This window comes from Physella acuta, unplaced genomic scaffold, assembly GCF_028476545.2.
Source record: "Physella acuta isolate Inbredline_101_S28 unplaced genomic scaffold, ASM2847654v3 ptg001723l, whole genome shotgun sequence".
NCBI classification, from domain to species: domain Eukaryota; kingdom Metazoa; phylum Mollusca; class Gastropoda; family Physidae; genus Physella; species Physella acuta.
The window spans coordinates 63,763-81,639 of record NW_026733235.1 but is presented as its reverse complement, the minus strand read 5'-3'; the positions used below and the strand labels follow the sequence as shown (position 1 = coordinate 81,639).

Sequence of the window (17,877 nt, the reverse complement as noted above, 5' to 3'; positions counted from 1 at the left end):
TCTATCTTCCCCTCCCTCTATTCCTGCTTCTATCTTCCCCCTCCCTCTATTCCCCTGCTTCTATCTTCCCCTCCCTCTATTCCCTGCTTCTATCTTCCCCTCCCTCTATTCCCTGCTTCTATCTTCCCCTCCCTCTATTCCCTGCTTCTATCTTCCCCTCCCTCTATTCCCTGCTTCTATCTTCCCCTCCCTCTATTCCCTGCTTCTATCTTCCCCTCCCTCTATTCCCTGCTTCTATCTTCCCCTCCCTCTATTCCCTGCTTCTATCTTCCCCTCCCTCTATTCCCTGCTTCTATCTTCCCCTCCCTCTATTCCCTGCTTCCCCTCCCTCTATTCCCTGCTTCCCCTCTATTCCTTTTATTACCAGTATTTAGCCATTAAACCTTACTTTTTGTTGGTTTTAATTTTATCTAAAACCAATCTATACCCCCCCCCACCTCTCGCCATTTTAATCTATTTTTCTATTTCCTTTTTTTTTATTTTCTATTTTTATATTTCTAAAAAAAAAATTAATTTAATAAAGCTTTGTGTTTGATAATTAGTTTATTATTTACTTTTTCGACAAATTTCAGCCCAAATTTTGGTTCTAAGTCACGCTAATTCATGAATATCTTTGACCAAATGTGTGTTTTGATTTTGTTCATTATACGGCAGTATGTTGGTTACTCTAGTCCTCTGCTTTTATTAAATCTATCCCCGACAACATACTTGATACCATGTCCCCAGAAAATGTGTGGTTTCCATAAGTACACATTTTATAATGGAAAATACTATTTCTTCTGCAGTGTTTCTTCCAGACTTTTTTCTCGGGGGGGGGGGGGGGGCACTAGAAATTTTCGGGGGGGGGGGGGCGGTAGACTTTCTTTGGGGTGGGGGGGGGGCGGACACTGTTAAAAGTATATATTTTCTATATAAATTATATAAATTTCATTTCGTTCGGGGGGGGGGGGGCGGTAAATTTTTTCGGGGGGGGGGGGGGGGGGGGCTTTGCCTGAAAGAAACTCTGTTCTTCTGCTTTCCATCAACTGGGTGGATTACACCTTAGTTTAATTATTATGGTTTGATAGAACACTGAAATGGCTTAAAGTATTCAGGGCATATATATATATATATATATATATATATATATATATATATATATATATATATATATATATAATATATATATATATATATATATATATATTGAAAATTTTAAAACCCCTCTCATGAATTATTTATGGCTACGCCACTGTAACCGACCAATGAAATTTTACTTACCGAATTCAAACTGTTATAATCGTGTTGATGGCTTGACCATGACTCTGTGTAACAATTATTCTGATTGGACAACCCATTGACCTTGAGCAGATTGTTCACGTTGATCATGCTAGACAGGGGCGAGTTGGTGTTGCGGTTGCTCAGCGAGTGCAACGATTGGATATTGCTGTTCACAAAACTCCCGCTGGGTATGGCAGAGCCTCCGCCATTGGTTAAGCTGGCGTTCGCCATGGAAGAGATATTCCCATTGGTCAGCGACTGGAGGTTGCTGGCGAGGTACCTAGCGCTGCAAGAGGACAAGGAATGGTTTCCGGAACTCCCGAGGCCGGGTGAGTGGTGGTAGTGGTCACTCAGCCAGAGGTCAGTCGCCCCGGAGGAGCTGCTGTTGGTCACGCTGCTGTAGAGGCTGGGGCTAATGTGGCCGCCGTGTTGATGCAGGGGCTGGTCAGCTAGGGTCAGGTACATCCAGTTGAGCAGCTGGTTGGGTTGGTATAACGTGTCCACTGATGAGGCCATCTTTTATGGACCTGAAAGTTTAAGTAAGAATATGGTCATGTTTCAAGGTGAACATTTTCTATTCGCAACGGTAGACCATGTTAAAAAGGTTAGGCTACCGAAAGTAAATTATTAATTAATAAGTATTTTAAAAATTAATTTTAGTGTGTTTAAGTTAGGGTACTTAAGGTCAAATATTTCCATGCATCTGGTATTTTTCAGAAAATATATTTGCCATGGCAACGGTGACCGTCTCGGAATTACCGTGTGCAAGATTTATTTATTTTAACTCTTCCCAAGTGATCATCGTGCTATTTAATATTTAGTAATGTCAGGCGTTTGAGTGGAATCTCCCCCTCCCCCCCCCCCCCCCACAGGCAAAAGACAGTTTTGAAACTTAATTTTCTTGAGTAACTAAAGACCGCATAGATGTCTTCAGAGACTGCAAAATACAACCGGGGATGTAGAACAGTGGAAGATTTTGGTTGAGGAGAAAAGAGGACTAAGTCAAAGTCAGTGTATTCAAAAGACTTTTTGACATTTTTTTTAAGAGTACATCGTGGGCCTTCCAAATCACTGGACTCCATAGTTGTAACTGCGCTTCCTCGAAAAATAACATGATTTTTAAAAAATCCTGGTGCATTTCATCACATAAATAAACCGGGAGTGATCTCCCCTAAACTTTCTCGAATATTCTAATATAACACTTCGGGGGTGGCAACTCGGGATATAGACTTCTAGACATGATTTTTAATCCATTTTAAATACTCAAATTTTTAAAAATAGAATATAATCTCGTAGAAAAAAGAAATGCACACCAAGTGAACGCTAATTAAAGATGTGCATAATAGTGCGCAATATTATTAGTACTTTATAAATTTACATGCGTTTTTGAGAAATCGGAAGTAGCGTAAATAAGTACTTCCGATAAACGGAAATTACTCAAAATTTAACAGAAGGTAGAGAATTAGATCTTCTACTTACATATCAAATTTCATTTATCTATCTGAAATAGAACTCAAGTTATAGGCTTTTGAAAAATTCAAAGTAGAAAAAGTACCACTTCCGGTTATCGGAAATCGCTCAAAAGTTGATACGGATCTACGATTTTGATAAAATACTTATATATGAAATTTCATCAACCTAGCTGTAACGGTACTCAAGTAATCGTGTTTACACACAGACAGACACACACACAGACATACGGACAGAATTGCAAAGCCCAGTTTTTCAGACTGGATTACGCATAAAACCTCTTAATTTTGATAAATCTGGATTGATAATTTTTGCCCGATTAAAATAAGTCCTCTATACTTCGGATGTGATGAAGGACTGAGGTGTAATACGATGAAAATTGTTAAAATTTCAAGTGATTTTTGTGCACGATTACAATACTTTCTCTATACTTCGTATATACGAGAAAGTAAAAATGGTGTTCTTTTCCACAAGTTTCTAGATATTAGTAAAAATAACTCTGCCTTAACTTCAAGACTCGATGACATTGCAATGTGACATTATCATAAAACTTGATTTAATTAAATACTTAATTTATTTTTTACGAATTAATTAAAGTTTCTAAATAAAGTACAAATTTTATAACATCTACGTTCGGTAGGTTCATTTTGGCGTTTAAAAATTAAATAAAAACACAGTTATAACAAGCTTTTATATAATGATGCACAAAAAAGAAGAACATTTTTTTTTTTTTTGTTATTAAAACGTTTTTAGTATTTATTTTTTTGCTAACATTAACTCATTAACTGCTACACACAATCCACATTTTAACTTAATAATTATTTCCGCTTCCTGAAAAGCCCTCTCTTATAGATTTCAAATAAAATTTCATGGTATTTGTTTTTTATGTGTTTTTATTTCCATTTTGCAAACAATGATTAGCAGGTAGATTTAGGTGGTATCTAGACACACATGCAGATGTATATGTATCTATTAGAATAGATCCATATATTTATTACATTTCTTTAATAAATATTTTATCTAGATTTAGAATGGCTTCCACCGGAAATACTCCCGAGATACATTTATTAAATCCAATGTGGTTCTAAAAACTTGATTGTGTACATTAAATTAATTAAAATATGATTTTTTTTTCACAATGTTCTTGTAAGTAAAAGTTTTAAACAAACTTGGCGTAACTAGATCTAGATCTAAGTGAAGTTGTCTTGAAAAATTGTAAGTTTAATACAAATATCCTCCGGAAAAGTTCTGAGAAAAATGACCCTTGTATGCCTCTCCGGAAATAAAACCTAGATTCTAATATTTCCAAGAAGATGATATATCAGGTGGTTACAACATCTGTGTTATTCGTCGTCTTGTGTCTGCTATTGATCGGTCAGCATCTGCTTTGGGGAGGATCGGTCAAATTCAGGGAACCAGTTCCCAAATCTTACGATGACTCGCTCAACCGGTTAGAAGTTTCATGCACGAATGTCAGCCAGGAAATGACCAGGGGCCACTGGGTACAGAACAACTTTACATTAGACCAGCTGCAAGAAATAGAAGATTTCCTCAGCAGAACCAGAGCGTATCACAAGTTTCCGGCGGGTTTACAGCGAGATGACATGAAGTGTGGTGAGTTGTCTAGACAGACATGACATGAGGTGTGGTATCTAGACAGACAAGACATGAGGTGTAGTATATACATAGACATATCACGAACGGGTAAAAAATGGCGTCATGAGTCTTGGTATACGTCTGCAGGAAATTATTAGTCACGGGACAGAGACCCACGGGAAAGAGACCCACGGGAAAGAGACCCACGGGACAGAGACCCACGGGACAGAGACCCACGGGACAGAATACCACAGGACAGAGACGCACGAGACAGAGACCCACGGGACAGAGACCCACGGGACAGAGACCCACGGGACAGAGACCCACGGGACAGGGACTCACGGGACAGAGACCCACGGGACAGAGACCCACGTGACAGAGACCCACGGGACAGAATACCACAGGACAGAGACCCACGGGACAGAGACCCACGGGACAGAATACCACAGCACAGAGACCACGGGACAGAGACCCACGGGACAGAGACCCACGGGACAGAGACCCACGGGACAGAGACTCACGGGACAGAGACCCACGGGACAGAGACCCATGGGACAGAGACCCACGGGAAAGAGACCCACGGGACAGAGACCCACGGGACAGAGACCCACAGGACAGAGACCCACGGGACAGAATACCACAGGACAGAGACCCACGGGACAGAGACCCACGGGACAGAGAACCACGGGACAGAGACCCACGGGACAGAGACCCACGGGACAGAGACCCATGGGACAGAGACCCACGGGACAGAGACCCACGGGACAGAGACCCACGGGACAGAGACCCACGGGACAGAATACCACAGGACAGAGACCCACGGGACAGAGACCCACGGGACAGAGACCCACGGGACAGAGACCCACGTGACAGAGACCCACGGGACAGAATACCACAGGACAGAGACCCACGGGACAGAGACCCACGGGACAGAGACCCACGGGACAGAGACCCACGGGACAGAATACCACAGGACAGAGACCCACGGGACAGAATACCACAGGACAGAGACCCAAGGGACAGAATACCACGGGACAGAGACCCACGGGACAGAGACCCACGGGACAGAGACCCACGGGACAGAGACCCACGGGACAGAGACCCACGGGACAGAGATCCACGGGACAGAGACCCACGGGTTCAGAATACCACAGGACAGAGACCCACGGGACAGAGACCCACGGACAGAGACCCAAGGGACAGAGATCCACGGGACAGAGACCCACGGGACAGAGACCCACGGGACAGAGACCCACGGGACAGAGACCCAAGGGACAGAGACCCACGGGACAGATACCCCCCCTAATCTAAATCCACGCCCGCGTCCTCCTGTAGGTGACGTCAACTTCCCAGGACTGTGGTGGGGTAGGGCCGTGTGCAACCCCAGCGGGTCAACGCCCTGTTGCTGGGAGAAGACCTGCGTGGCCAAGTCAGTAGAGCACTGTCGGTGTCCGCGCTGCTACGATATGAGGCAACAAATCCACGCTGAGCTAGCGACATGGGTCCCTGACAACCCCAGGTGTCAGGTCAGTTATACAGGGGTCCCTGACATCCCCAGGTGTCAGGTCAGTCATTCGGAGGTCCCTAACAACCCCAGGTGTCAGGTCAGTTAAACATGGGTCCCTGACATCCCCAGGTGTCAGTTCAGTCATTCGGGGGTCCCTAACAACCCTAGGTGTCAGGTCAGTTAAACAGGGGTCCCTGACATCCCCAGGTGTCAGGTCAGTTATACAGGGGTCCCTGACAACCCCAGGTGTCAGGTCAGTTATACAGGGGTCCCTCACAATCCCAGGTCAGTTATACAGGGGTCCCTGACAACCCCAGGTATCAGGTCAGTGATAAATCTAACACAACAGTACACCTTTCTATTTTTAGTCTAACACAACTGTACGTCTGCCTATATCTAACACAACCGCACGCCTATCTATATTTAGTCCAACACAATTGTACCCTTGACCTTGACTTGGCCTAACCCTAACCAACCATGAACTGTTGAACAAAATTTTCCCTTGACCCCATTAGGTGAAGCTGTTGTCCAGACAGGAAGTGTGTCTTCTCCTGGCCAACCTGACCATCTACTTTGTTGGAGACTCTTTGATGCGTCAGGTCGCCTTGTCGGTGCTGGGTCTCCTGAGGGATGATGTTCTCATGGACAATACGCCTCGAGGTAGGTGGCTCTAGAGGACAATACGCCTCGAGGTAGGTGGCTCTAGAGGACAATACGCCTCGAGGTAGGTGGTTCTAGTGGACAATATGTCTCTAGGTAGGTGGTTCTAGTGGACAATACGCCTCGAGGTAGGTGGTTCTAGTGGACAATACGTCTCGAGGTAGGTGGTTCTAGTGGACAATACGCCTCGAGGTAGGTGGCTCTAGAGGACAATACGCCTCGAGGTAGTTGGTTCTAGTGGACAATATGTCTCTAGGTAGGTGGTTCTAGTGGACAATACGCCTCGAGGTAGGTGGTTCTAGTGGACAATACGTCTCGAGGTAGGTGGTTCTAGTGGACAATACGAGGTAGGTGGTTCTACAGGACAATACGTCTCGAGGTAGGTGGTTCTAGTGGACAATACACCTCGAGGTAGGTGGCTCTAGTGGACAATACACCTCGAGGTAGGTGGTTCTAGTGGACAATACGCCTCGAGGTAGGTGGTTCTAGTGGACAATACGTCTCGAGGTAGGTGGTTCTAGTGGACAATACGCCTCGAGGTGGGTGGTTTTAGTGGACAATACGTCTCGAGGTAGGTGGTTCTAGTGGACAATACGTCTCGAGGTAGGTGGTTCTAGTGGACAATACGCCTCGAGGTAGGTGGTTTTAGTGGACAATACGCCTCGAGGTAGGTGGTTCTAGTGGACAATACGTCTCGAGGTAGGTGGTTCTAGTGGACAATACGTCTCGAGGTAGGTGGTTCTAGTGGACAATACGTCTCGAGGTAGGTGGTTCTAGTGGACAATACGTCTCGAGGTAAGTGGTTCTAGTGGACAATACGTCTCGAGGTAGGTGGATCTAGTGGACAATACGTCTCGAGGTAGGTGGTTCTAGTGGACAATACGCCTCGAGGTAGGTGGTTCTAGTGGACAATACGCCTCGAGGTAGGTGGTTCTAGTGGACAATACGCCTCGAGGTAGGTGGTTCTAGTGGACAATACGCCTCGAGGTAGGTGGTTCTAGTGGACAATACGCCTCGAGGTAGGTGGTTCTAGTGGACAATACGCCTCGAGGTAGGTGGTTCTAGTGGACAATACGCCTCGAGGTAGGTGGTTCTAGTGGACAATACGCCTCGAGGTAGGTGGCTCTAGTGGACAATACACCTCGAGGTGGGTGGTTCTAGTGGACAATACGCCTCGAGGTAAGTGTTTCTAGAGGACAATACGTCTCGAGGTAGGTGGTTCTAGTGGACAATACGAGGTAGGTGGTTCTAGTGGACAATACACCTCGAGGTAGGTGGCTCTAGTGGACAATACACCTCGAGGTAGGTGGCTCTAGTGGACAATACACCTCGAGGTAGGTGGCTCTAGTGGACAATACACCTCGAGGTAGGTGGCTCTAGTGGACAATACACCTCGAGGTAGGTGGTTCTAGTGGACAATACGCCTCGAGGTAGGTGGTTCTAGTGGACAATACGCCTCGAGGTAGGTGGCTCTAGTGGACAATACACCTCGAGGTAGGTGGTTCTAGTGGACAATACGCCTCGAGGTAGGTGTTTCTAGAGGACAATACGTCTCGAGGTAGGTGGTTATAGTGGACAATACGTCTCGAGGAAGGTGGTTCTAGTAAACAATACGAGGTAGGTGGTTCTAGAGGACAATACGTCTCGAAGTAGGTGGTTCTAGTGGACAATACGTCATGAGGTAGGTGGTTCTAGTAAACAATACGAGGTAGGTGGTTCTAGTGGACAATACGCCTCGAGGTAGGTGGTTCTAGAGGACAATACGCCTCGAGGTAGGTGGTTCTAGTGGACAATACGTCATGAGGTAGGTGGTTCTAGTAAACAATACGAGGTAGGTGGTTCTAGTGGACAATACGCCTCGAGGTAGGTGGTTCTAGAGGACAATACGCCTCGAGGTAGGTGGTTCTAGTGGACAATACGAGGTAGGTGGTTCTAGTGGACAATACGAGGTAGGTGGTTCTAGTGGACAATACGTCTCGAGGTTGGTGGTTCTAGAGGACAATACGCCTCGAGGTAGGTGGTTCTAGTGGACAATACGTCTCGAGGTAGGTGGTTCTAGTGGACAATACGAGGTAGGTGGTTCTAGTGGACAATACGTCTCGAGGTAGGTGGTTCTAGAGGACAATACGTCTCGAGGTAGGTGGTTCTAGTAAACAATACGAGGTAGGTGGTTCTAGTGGACAATACGAGGTAGGTGGTTCTAGAGGACAATACGTCTCGAGGTAGGTGGTTCTAGTGGACAATACGAGGTAGGTGGTTCTAGAGGACAATACGTCTCGAGGTAGGTGGTTCTAGTGGACAATACGTCTCGAGGTAGGTGGATTTAGTGGACAATACGAGGTAGGTGGTTCTAGTGGACAATACGTCTGGAGGTAGGTGGTTCTAGTGGACAATACGTCTCGAGGTAGTTGGTTCTAGAGGACAATATGTCTGGAGGTAGGTGGTTCTAGTGGACAATACGCCTCGAGGTAGGTGGTTCTAGTGGACAATACGTCTCGAGGTAGGTGGTTCTAGAGGACAATATGTCTGGAGGTAGGTGGTTCTAGTGGACAATACGAGGTAGGTGGTTCTAGTGGACAATACGCCTCGAGGTAGGTGGTTCTAGTGGACAATATGTCCCGAGGTAGGTGGTTCTAGTGGACAATACGCCTCGAGGTAGGTGGTTCTAGTGGACAATATGTCTGGAGGTAGGTGGTTCTAGTGGACAATACGAGGTAGGTGGTTCTACTGGACAATACGTCTCCAGGTAGGTGGTTCTAGTGGACAATATGTCTCGAGGTAGGTGGTTCTAGTGGACAATACGTCTGGAGGTAGGTGGTTCTAGTGGACAATACGCCTCGAGGTAGGTGGTTCTACAGGACAATACGTCTCGAGGTAGGTGGTTCTAGAGGACAATACGCCTCGAGGTAGGTGGTTCTAGTGGACAATATGTCTGGAGGTAGGTGGTTCTAGTGGACAATACGTCTGGAGGTAGGTGGTTCTACTGGAAAATACGCCCGGGGAGTCGGAATGGGTCTCTACGACATTGGCTAGGTGGGGCGTCAGTTTAGTTGCTATACATTCAAATAGTCGCTGTCAGTGTGTCAAGTTATAGAATAAACCTATGAAACAAATTTTAATTCTAGACCATAGCGAGGCCTTGCAGCGTCCGGGGTCAAAACATATTTACGCAATTTTATCACATTTTAATCATGCCATCCTATCTTACTATCTGGCTCCCTGGACACCTTTTAGTACTAACTCCTTATGGAACTTCGTCTGAACAGTTTCTAAAAAATTGCTCCACTCTGTTACAGACATGCAAGCAAAGTGTGACCGCTACTACATGTACTTCAGCGAATGTTCCGGGGTGATCCAGCGGGATACCCACAACTGTGGGAGAAAGGTAGGCAGGGAACATGACATTTGGTGGGGGTCATCAGGGAACATATCATTTGGTGGTGGTCACGCATCAGGGAACATGACATTTGGTGGGGGGTCACACCTCAGGGAACATGACATTTGGTGGGGGGTCACACCTCAGGGAACATGACATTTAGTGGTGGTCACACCTCAGGGAACATGACATTTGGTGGGGGGTCACACCTCAGTTAACATGACATTTGGTTGTGGTCACACCTCAGGGAACATGACATTTGGTGATGGTCAAACATCAGAAATCATGACATTTGTTGGTGGTCAAAGTCCGGATAACATGACATTTGGTGGAGGTCACACCTCAGGGAGCATGACATTTGGTGGTGGTCACGCTTCACGGGACATGCCACTTGATCGCGTCACGTCACATGTATTTGTCATATTGTGACCAAAACACCGACCTTGCTCTAGGTTCGGCTCAAGATTGTGGAACTCTGGAGTGTCAGTCAGATTGCGAACATCCTAGAGGCCATGGGGGAGCTGAGTGGCAAAAACAATTCGCTCTTCGTCTTTGGTATTGGGATGCACGACGGGCTGGATCACGAGCTTATATTGACTAAGGTACGGCTACACGTGATCGTCGTTCGTCCAATCAGCATAAGGCCTTGTTGGCCGTCAGTTACTTTATGTGGTCGGGTCGGTTAAGCTCATTGTTGCTGTACCAGGCAGACGAGGCTATAGATTACAGGGGTCTCCAAACTTTTCAGTCCGAGGGCCGCATTAACTATCAATTTCAGTTTGGGGGCCAGTTTCTTCCAGGCATGTCTTTGATTTTTCTGGGCAAAGTTCCTCAGCCATCACCAACAAACGATTTTTCCTTGGACAAAAAGATCTCCGCGGGCCGGATGAGAGGACTTCGCGGGCCGCATCCGGCCCGCGGGCCGTAGTTTGGAGACCCCTACTATAGAATACTATAGATAGCTGCTAACAGTAACTCTTCTAAGAGAGAAAACTCCAAAATCAAACAACTGCTGCCTTGTAGTTAGTTCTTGGTTGGACAAAGCAAATCCAAAAAGAAAAGCAGGCGGAAATCGGAGTCAATGGCCTCAATGGCGCATTACCAGTTGACACGAAATAATTGTGTTGGAGGGAATCCCTTCCAACATTAAAATTAAGAACGAAGAAGAAATTAGACCTACTTTATCTTCCTAAATATATGTCAATACTACTCATTTGTAGCTGTCCAATGTTGGTCACAAGGATACTTTAAAAAAAATATTATCCTCATTACCGTCACTTGATTTGTTTCTCTAGGTTCTTAACCCAATTTTTGAGCTGATGTCAATGTCACCTTGGCCTAAGGTCATCTGGATGACCCCACACGCCCCAGGACTGCTCAAAAGTGGACTCAATACAGCGCAGCAGTCCGATCATATGAAATTCTACAACAGAGTCATACGCGGAGTCATGGAAAAACGGGGAGTTCCCGTGGTTGACTTTTTCAACCTGACTGAGGGGGTGATGAGCTATGACGGAACCCACTTCGGGAAAGGTCTCAATGACGTCAAAGCTCACATTTTTGTAAACTTTCTGTTGGAGAACCGGAAGTATTTAGTAGACGACGTTTTAGACCAGCAGCATTAGGTTTTACTGCTCGATGTTATATGTAGTTGTTTTTTTTATCAAAATAATAGAAATAAAAATAATAGAAACAATCGAAACAATCAAATAAAATACACCAAAAACCATCATTGATGTGTGCTCAAGGCCATGTATGATCATCAACCTTCTTTCCCCCCCCCCCCCCCCCACCCTGTCCCGCCCCCTACCTTTATCACCCACTTCACTTTCAGCTGAAGTAAATGTTGAAATAATACTTTAAATTGCACATACGTGCAACTTGCTGCTGTCACGCAGGTAGCCATTGGATGTCTATATCACCGTGCACAAAGTCTACACAACCAAATATCTTGCTTATATCACTAAACGGTTTTAATTTAATTATAAACAGTTTCTTCCAGGCATCTTTTCGGAGGGGCAAAGCCCCCCCCCCCACCGAAGAAAGTCTACCGCCCCTCTCCCCTCGAACGAACTGGAATTTATATAGAAAACATTTTTACCAGTGCGCCCCCCCCCCCCCCCCCTGAGAATAAAGTCTGGTCTGGAAGAAAAACTGATAATATAAACCTTAACAAATGCACAATCTTTACTTTAAAACTATTAAAACATTTTTTAAAAAATATTAACAGAATAAACCTAATTATATTCAAAGTTTACACTTAAATCAAAACAACAAACGCAAGCAGAATACAACTTAGAACACAACCGAAATATGCGTCCTTGTAATTTGTTACTTTAATCACTAATCTAAACATATATCTAAATCCCATTTAAATAAATTCTGATAAGAGAGTACAATCAAGTACAATGTTGTGTCTAGTTAAAAGTAAACACTCGATGGCAAAGATGGACTGTCACCGCCAGCCCACCCCTGGTAGAGGAGATGGGTGACACCAAACAGAAAATGCAAAACTTTTGGAGTGGTGGAGTGAGACGCTCAGTTTCCAAATCTAGTTTGGAAAATTTCTAAACAAAGAACGAAAAAAAAAATTACAAATTTCAAGGGCAAACTCAAGCCATTCAATTGCCTGAATATTTAAAACGGGTGTTTTATTACTCAATCACCGGAAAAAGAAATAGTAAACATAGACGTCTGGTTTGTCGTGACTCTTGCACCATTGTATCTTGGTGCTACCATAATCTATACGGAACTTAAACTCTAACCTGAATACAAGCGCTGTAGTTGACGATAAATCTAAACTTAAGTGTTAAGTTTGTATTTAGACTAGGGCTAGACTGAATGTTGGGATTAATACTGCTAGTTTCTCTACAGAAATAGAGCTGTAAAGCATGCAAGGGTACGGTTAAACCAACAGAGCCGAGAGGTTGTGTAACAGCGGATACCCCTGAAGCAGACGATAACAATGTCAGGTATTTAGAGCGTCGGTGCCATCGCCGAGGCTCGTGCTTTGATGAGTACACGTTTCTGGCGGCACCCTCGACTGACTCGCTCGGCGCTCACATTATAATATGTGGATCACATGCTGCCTGGTGATGCCCCCTCCCAACCCATCTCGATGTCCAGACATTTAACTCAAATACTGAGATACCTTAATCCAAGTGATCTAACATCAACTAGCCATACTTATAAAGTGATCTAACATCAACTGGCCCTACTTATAAAGTGATCTAACGTCAACTAGCCCTACTTATAAAGTGATCTAACGTCAACTAGCCCTACTTATAAAGTGATCTAACGTCAAAAGGCCCTACTTATAAAGTGATCTAACGTCAACTAGCCCTACTTATAAAGTGATCTAACGTCAAAAGGCCCTACTTATAAAGTGATCTAACGTCAAAAGGCCCTACTTATAAAGTGATCTAACATCAACTAGACCTACTTATTAAGTGATCTAACGTCAACTAGCCCTACTTATAAAGTGATCTAACATCAAAAGGCCCTACTTATTAAGTGATCTAACGTCAACTAGCCCTACTTATTAAGTGATCTAACATCAACTAGACCTACTTATTAAGTGATCTAACGTCAACTAGCCCTACTTATTAAGTGATCTAACGTCAAAAGGCCCTACTTATAAAGTGATCTAACGTCAAAAGGCCCTACTTATAAAGTGATCTAACATCAACTAGACCTACTTATTAAGTGATCTAACGTCAAAAGGCTTTACTTATTAAGTGATCTAACGTCAACTAGCCCTACTTATTAAGTGATCTAACGTCAAAAGGCCCTACTTATTAAGTGATCTAACGTCAACTAGCCCTACTTATAAAGTAACGAGCTTGTGGTACCATTGATGTTTCCGATCCCTACGGAAATTGTGAGCCCTTTTATTTTCTTGAGTGGGGCTACGTTTAGAGTAGACTTCAAAGAGGCCATTTAAAACAGACCTTCCATGGAGAGTGTCAGTACTGTTGTAAGTCAGTACTATTGTAACAATGTGTCAGTACTGTTGTAAGTCAGTGCTATTGTAACAATGTGCCAGTACTGTTGTAAGTCAGTACTATTGTAACAATGTGTCAGTACTGTTGTAAGTCAGTACTATTGTAACAATGTGTCAGTACTGTTGTAAGTCAGTACTATTGTAACAATGTGTCAGTACTTTTGTAAGTCAGTACTATTGTAACAAAACCCAGTTCATACTGCTGTTTATTCTAAACAGTTCTAGAACAAGTATAATGATTTACTCAAGTCATCATTGTTTTTGGAACACGCATGTCTCATAATGGTTTCGTATCGTTAGTTTTAGGTGTAATTATAGCCTATAGCAGTGTGTAATCATGTATTAGTGTATGAAATATGCTATGCTGAATATAACTACACAGTGGTGTGTAAGCATGTAATAGTGTATGTTAGTAATAAATAGTAATAATACACGGGTGTATGTCATTATATAACTATTTGAGTAATTAGATAAGTTAAAGCACATCTAGGCACTACTTTTTTTAATTACATAATTGCCTACTTAATTATTGAATGTATTTAATAAGTAATTGTATGTAGTTTCATAACAGAATGTAAAAACTATAATGATGTGTTATTATGAAACAGCTTTAATTATGTAATGTTGTGTCTAGTTCGAGCGCTTTGATTGTATTATTTACAAACTTGCGAGTTCACAGCAGATGCAAGTCATGCACTAGTGATGGGGGGGGGGGGGGGGGGGGCAGAAGCGAGGGACGGGGGGTTGTCCGACCCCGCACATAAACTGGGCTAGTGCTAACGGCCCCGAGTTCTTCAAGGCGGCGAAATCTGAACCGTGCAAGACGTGGCATATTCGGCTCATGTCATGTGACCGGCAGGGAGAGAACTGGCGAACAAAGAAACACACTCACTCCGGCTTTCGGCTTTCTTCCCTGCCCCCCCCCCCCTCCTACCGCTGGCACCTCCCCCCCCTGTTGCCTGTACCTCCCCTCTAAGGTCGCGAGTATCTGACCCTTGTTTACAACCAGTTGCTTGCCGTAAAGAGCGGGGAGCCAAAATAAAAACATCTTGATAACAGCGGCACAGTGAATAAAAGGCTGGGTTTCAGTTGGTCAAAATTACAGTATCAGTGTCAGTTGTATTTCTTTTGAGAGCCGAGATTTGAAACATACTTAGGATTGTTTACAAATGAGTTATGATTGTTAAATATCATTGGGACAGTAACTTGGGTTATCGTCTTTGTGAGTTCAAATTCTTAGTAATGTGATTTTTTTTTTACTTTAACGTGTTTGGATGTTTCCCAACTGTAGACGTGTTATGTCTATGTTATTAGTATAACAAATTGTTTGAATCTATAGGGTTTTGTTTTTTAAAAAGTCATTTATTTTACTAGACAAACATCAAGGCTTTAAACTAGGCCAAAATCAAGGGGCTTTAATAGGTCAACATCAAAGGGCTTTACTAGGCCAACAAAGGCGCTTTACTAGGCCAACATCAAAGAGCTTTACTAGGCCAACATCAAGGGGCTTAACTTAGGCCAATATCAAGGGGGTTTACTCTGCCAAGATCAAGGGGCTTTACTAGGCCAAGATCAAAGGGCTTTACTATGCCAACATCAAAGGGCTTTACTATGCCAACATTCAAAGGGCTTTACTAGGCCAACATCAGGGGGTTTTACTAGGCCAACATCAGGGGGTTTTACTAGGCCAACATCAGGGGGCTTTACTAGGCCAACATCAGGGGGTTTTACTAGGCCAACATCAGGGGGTTTTACTAGGCCAATATCAGGGGGTTTTACTAGGCCAACATCATGATGCTTTACTAAGCCAATACAAAGGGACTTTACTAGGACAACATCAAAGGGCTTTACTAGGCCAACATCAGGGGGTTTTACTAGGCCAACATCAGGGGGTTTTACTGTTACAAGATCAAGGGGTTAACGTGCTACCATCACTGGCCTCAACTAGTTGTTGAGCTTTACAAGATCAGTATTACTCGGTCTCACAAGGTTAACAATCACTTTCCCAATCAACTTCACTCGGTCTCACTAAATCAGTTTCACTAAACCATAATCTTTACAATCTAACAAAATCAACTTCACTTATTCTTAGTGAACCAACCCCCATTTTAACCCATTCAATGGAACAGCATTGTCAATAGTTTAGCAGTATCCAGTAATTAAAACACCATGAAATGCATCTTTGACAACTTTAATCTCACAACACTAATCTCATTATATTTTCATATTTTATCTCAAATACCAAACATTTTCTGATTTAGTAACACCTTTGTTGGCATATTTGCAAACAGTTGTTTTTAAATCTGGTTCAAAACTTGTAAAAATTGTGCGATAAAAATAGATGACTACAAACGCTTTGTTCGTCGTCACTTCGCGAAAAAAAAAAAAACCGACTTCTCACAAGTCACAAAGTCAATCCAAACATTTCCCATCATGCAACAGTTACGTCTTCATCGCCTGTGTACTTACGTTTTTATTCTTCAACTCGATCGTCTGCCCAGACGAAATGTTTACATTGTCCGATCACTGAAAAACTTTGACTAAACTTTCCACTAAACGAACGTTTCCTTTGGTCAAGACATCTTGCACGAAAATATAGGGGAAAAAAATCAAACGGATAAAACTTGGTTTGACCCACAGAGTAGAGAGCTGGCCCTGTCTCCGCCCAGTCGACACTTACTCACGTAGAATCCCCGCCCGGCGCTCACAGCCTCTCATCGTCTTACGCCAGTCTACGTGCGACCTCAGGAACCCTAGGCAGGGAAAAAAAATTGCTGGAACTTTTCATCGCTTACACCGTGCACGGTGTACCTCACGTCTGCGGGGCGCTATAACTTTTTAGATTTTTAAATTTTTTTATTTTATTTTACGGACTTAAAAAAATAAATGGTTACATCACGAGGAGAGAATAGATTCTTCATATGAGATGGGGAATTTTAAAAGTACTATTTTCAATTCATTCAAACATTATCATTAGATTAATTTGGGTTCACCTTTTTATAAACATTCAGTATTAATTAGGCAGCAGAGGTTGGTATATATATATATATATATATATATATATATATATATATATATATATATATATATATATATATATATATATATATATATATATATATATGTATAGAGAGAGAGAGGCAACTATATAAGAAAAATGTGAAATTAGAAATTAGAATGCCAACCAGTGGCAACCACCAATGTTTTTAAGATCTAGTTGCGATAAATGTTTTAAATCTCAAAGATTTTCTTTATTCATATTTTTTAGGCCGACTTGATACAGTTTTAGATATGGCTTGTCTTTTTTTTTAATTGCTAAACTTGTCCCTACATCACCATAACGAAGGTCTTGTTGCAAGCTGAAACCTCGTGTTTAAACCTCATGATCGAGCAGAGGCGTAGCGACCCTTCCCGGCGCCCGGAGACAAACTTTTCGATTTGCACCCCCCCCCCCCCCTCAAAGTTTCGATTTGCACCCCCCCCCCCCTCAAACTTTCAATTTGCACCCCCCTCAACCTTTCAATTTATTTTTCCAACCCATTTTGGCGCCCCCTAAGGTCCCCCCCCCCCCTCGCTACGCTACTGTGATTGAGTAAGGATTGGCTAGCAGAAGCGGTTGTTTTTTATCCCCCCACCCCCTCCCCATTATTAAAATTATTTAATTCTGGTTGAATATTTAGAAAATTTTATAAATATTTACGCCAAAATTATATCCACAAATTTCTACAAAACCAGCCTACATACTCTCAGAGTTTCTTCCAGGCATCTCTTCGAAGAAAGTCTACCGCCCCCCCCCCCCCCCAATGAGATGGAATTTATATAGCAAACATATACTTTTACTTGTGCCCCCCCCCCCCCCACACCCCCGGAAAATGTTGACCGCTACCCCGAAAATATCAAGTGCCCCCCCCCCCCCCCGAGAAAAAAGTCTGGAAGAAAAACTCCTTACTCTGAGCTAGAACATTTTTGTTAGCGCCTAGCTTTTTATTTTATTCCTTACGACAC

The 17,877-nt window shown here is 43.4% G+C and overlaps 2 protein-coding genes across 2 annotated transcripts; one reads left to right on the top strand and one right to left on the bottom strand.

The window, feature by feature from the left end:
• Positions 1 to 1,260: 1,260 nt before the first annotated feature.
• On the bottom strand, positions 1,261 to 16,588 carry LOC131930130 (uncharacterized; the record flags this gene model as incomplete). The annotated part of the gene is made up of 2 exons (XM_059286520.1): positions 16,342 to 16,588; positions 1,261 to 1,787 (listed from the first exon to the last, which is right to left on the bottom strand). A coding segment is annotated over exon 2 (516 nt), but the record flags the coding sequence as incomplete, so codon positions are not given.
• LOC131930126 (uncharacterized) lies at positions 3,927 to 11,579 on the top strand. The gene is made up of 6 exons (XM_059286513.1): positions 3,927 to 4,344; positions 5,662 to 5,852; positions 6,349 to 6,493; positions 9,790 to 9,878; positions 10,322 to 10,471; positions 11,165 to 11,579. Exons 1-6 carry the CDS (start codon positions 4,044 to 4,046, stop codon positions 11,492 to 11,494), a joined length of 1,206 nt encoding a protein of 401 aa, XP_059142496.1. The 5' UTR covers positions 3,927 to 4,043; the 3' UTR covers positions 11,495 to 11,579.
• Positions 16,589 to 17,877: the final 1,289 nt, after the last annotated feature.

Bases quoted from the DNA above. Each gene is read 5' to 3' on its own strand.
- LOC131930126 (XM_059286513.1), top strand. From the start codon at position 4,044: ATGATATATCAGGTGGTTACAACATCTGTGTTATTCGTCGTCTTGTGT. The intron at 6,494-9,789 runs GTAGGTGGCTCT...ACTCTGTTACAG, and splicing joins CATGGACAATACGCCTCGAG to ACATGCAAGCAAAGTGTGAC. The intron at 9,879-10,321 runs GTAGGCAGGGAA...ACCTTGCTCTAG, and splicing joins CCCACAACTGTGGGAGAAAG to GTTCGGCTCAAGATTGTGGA.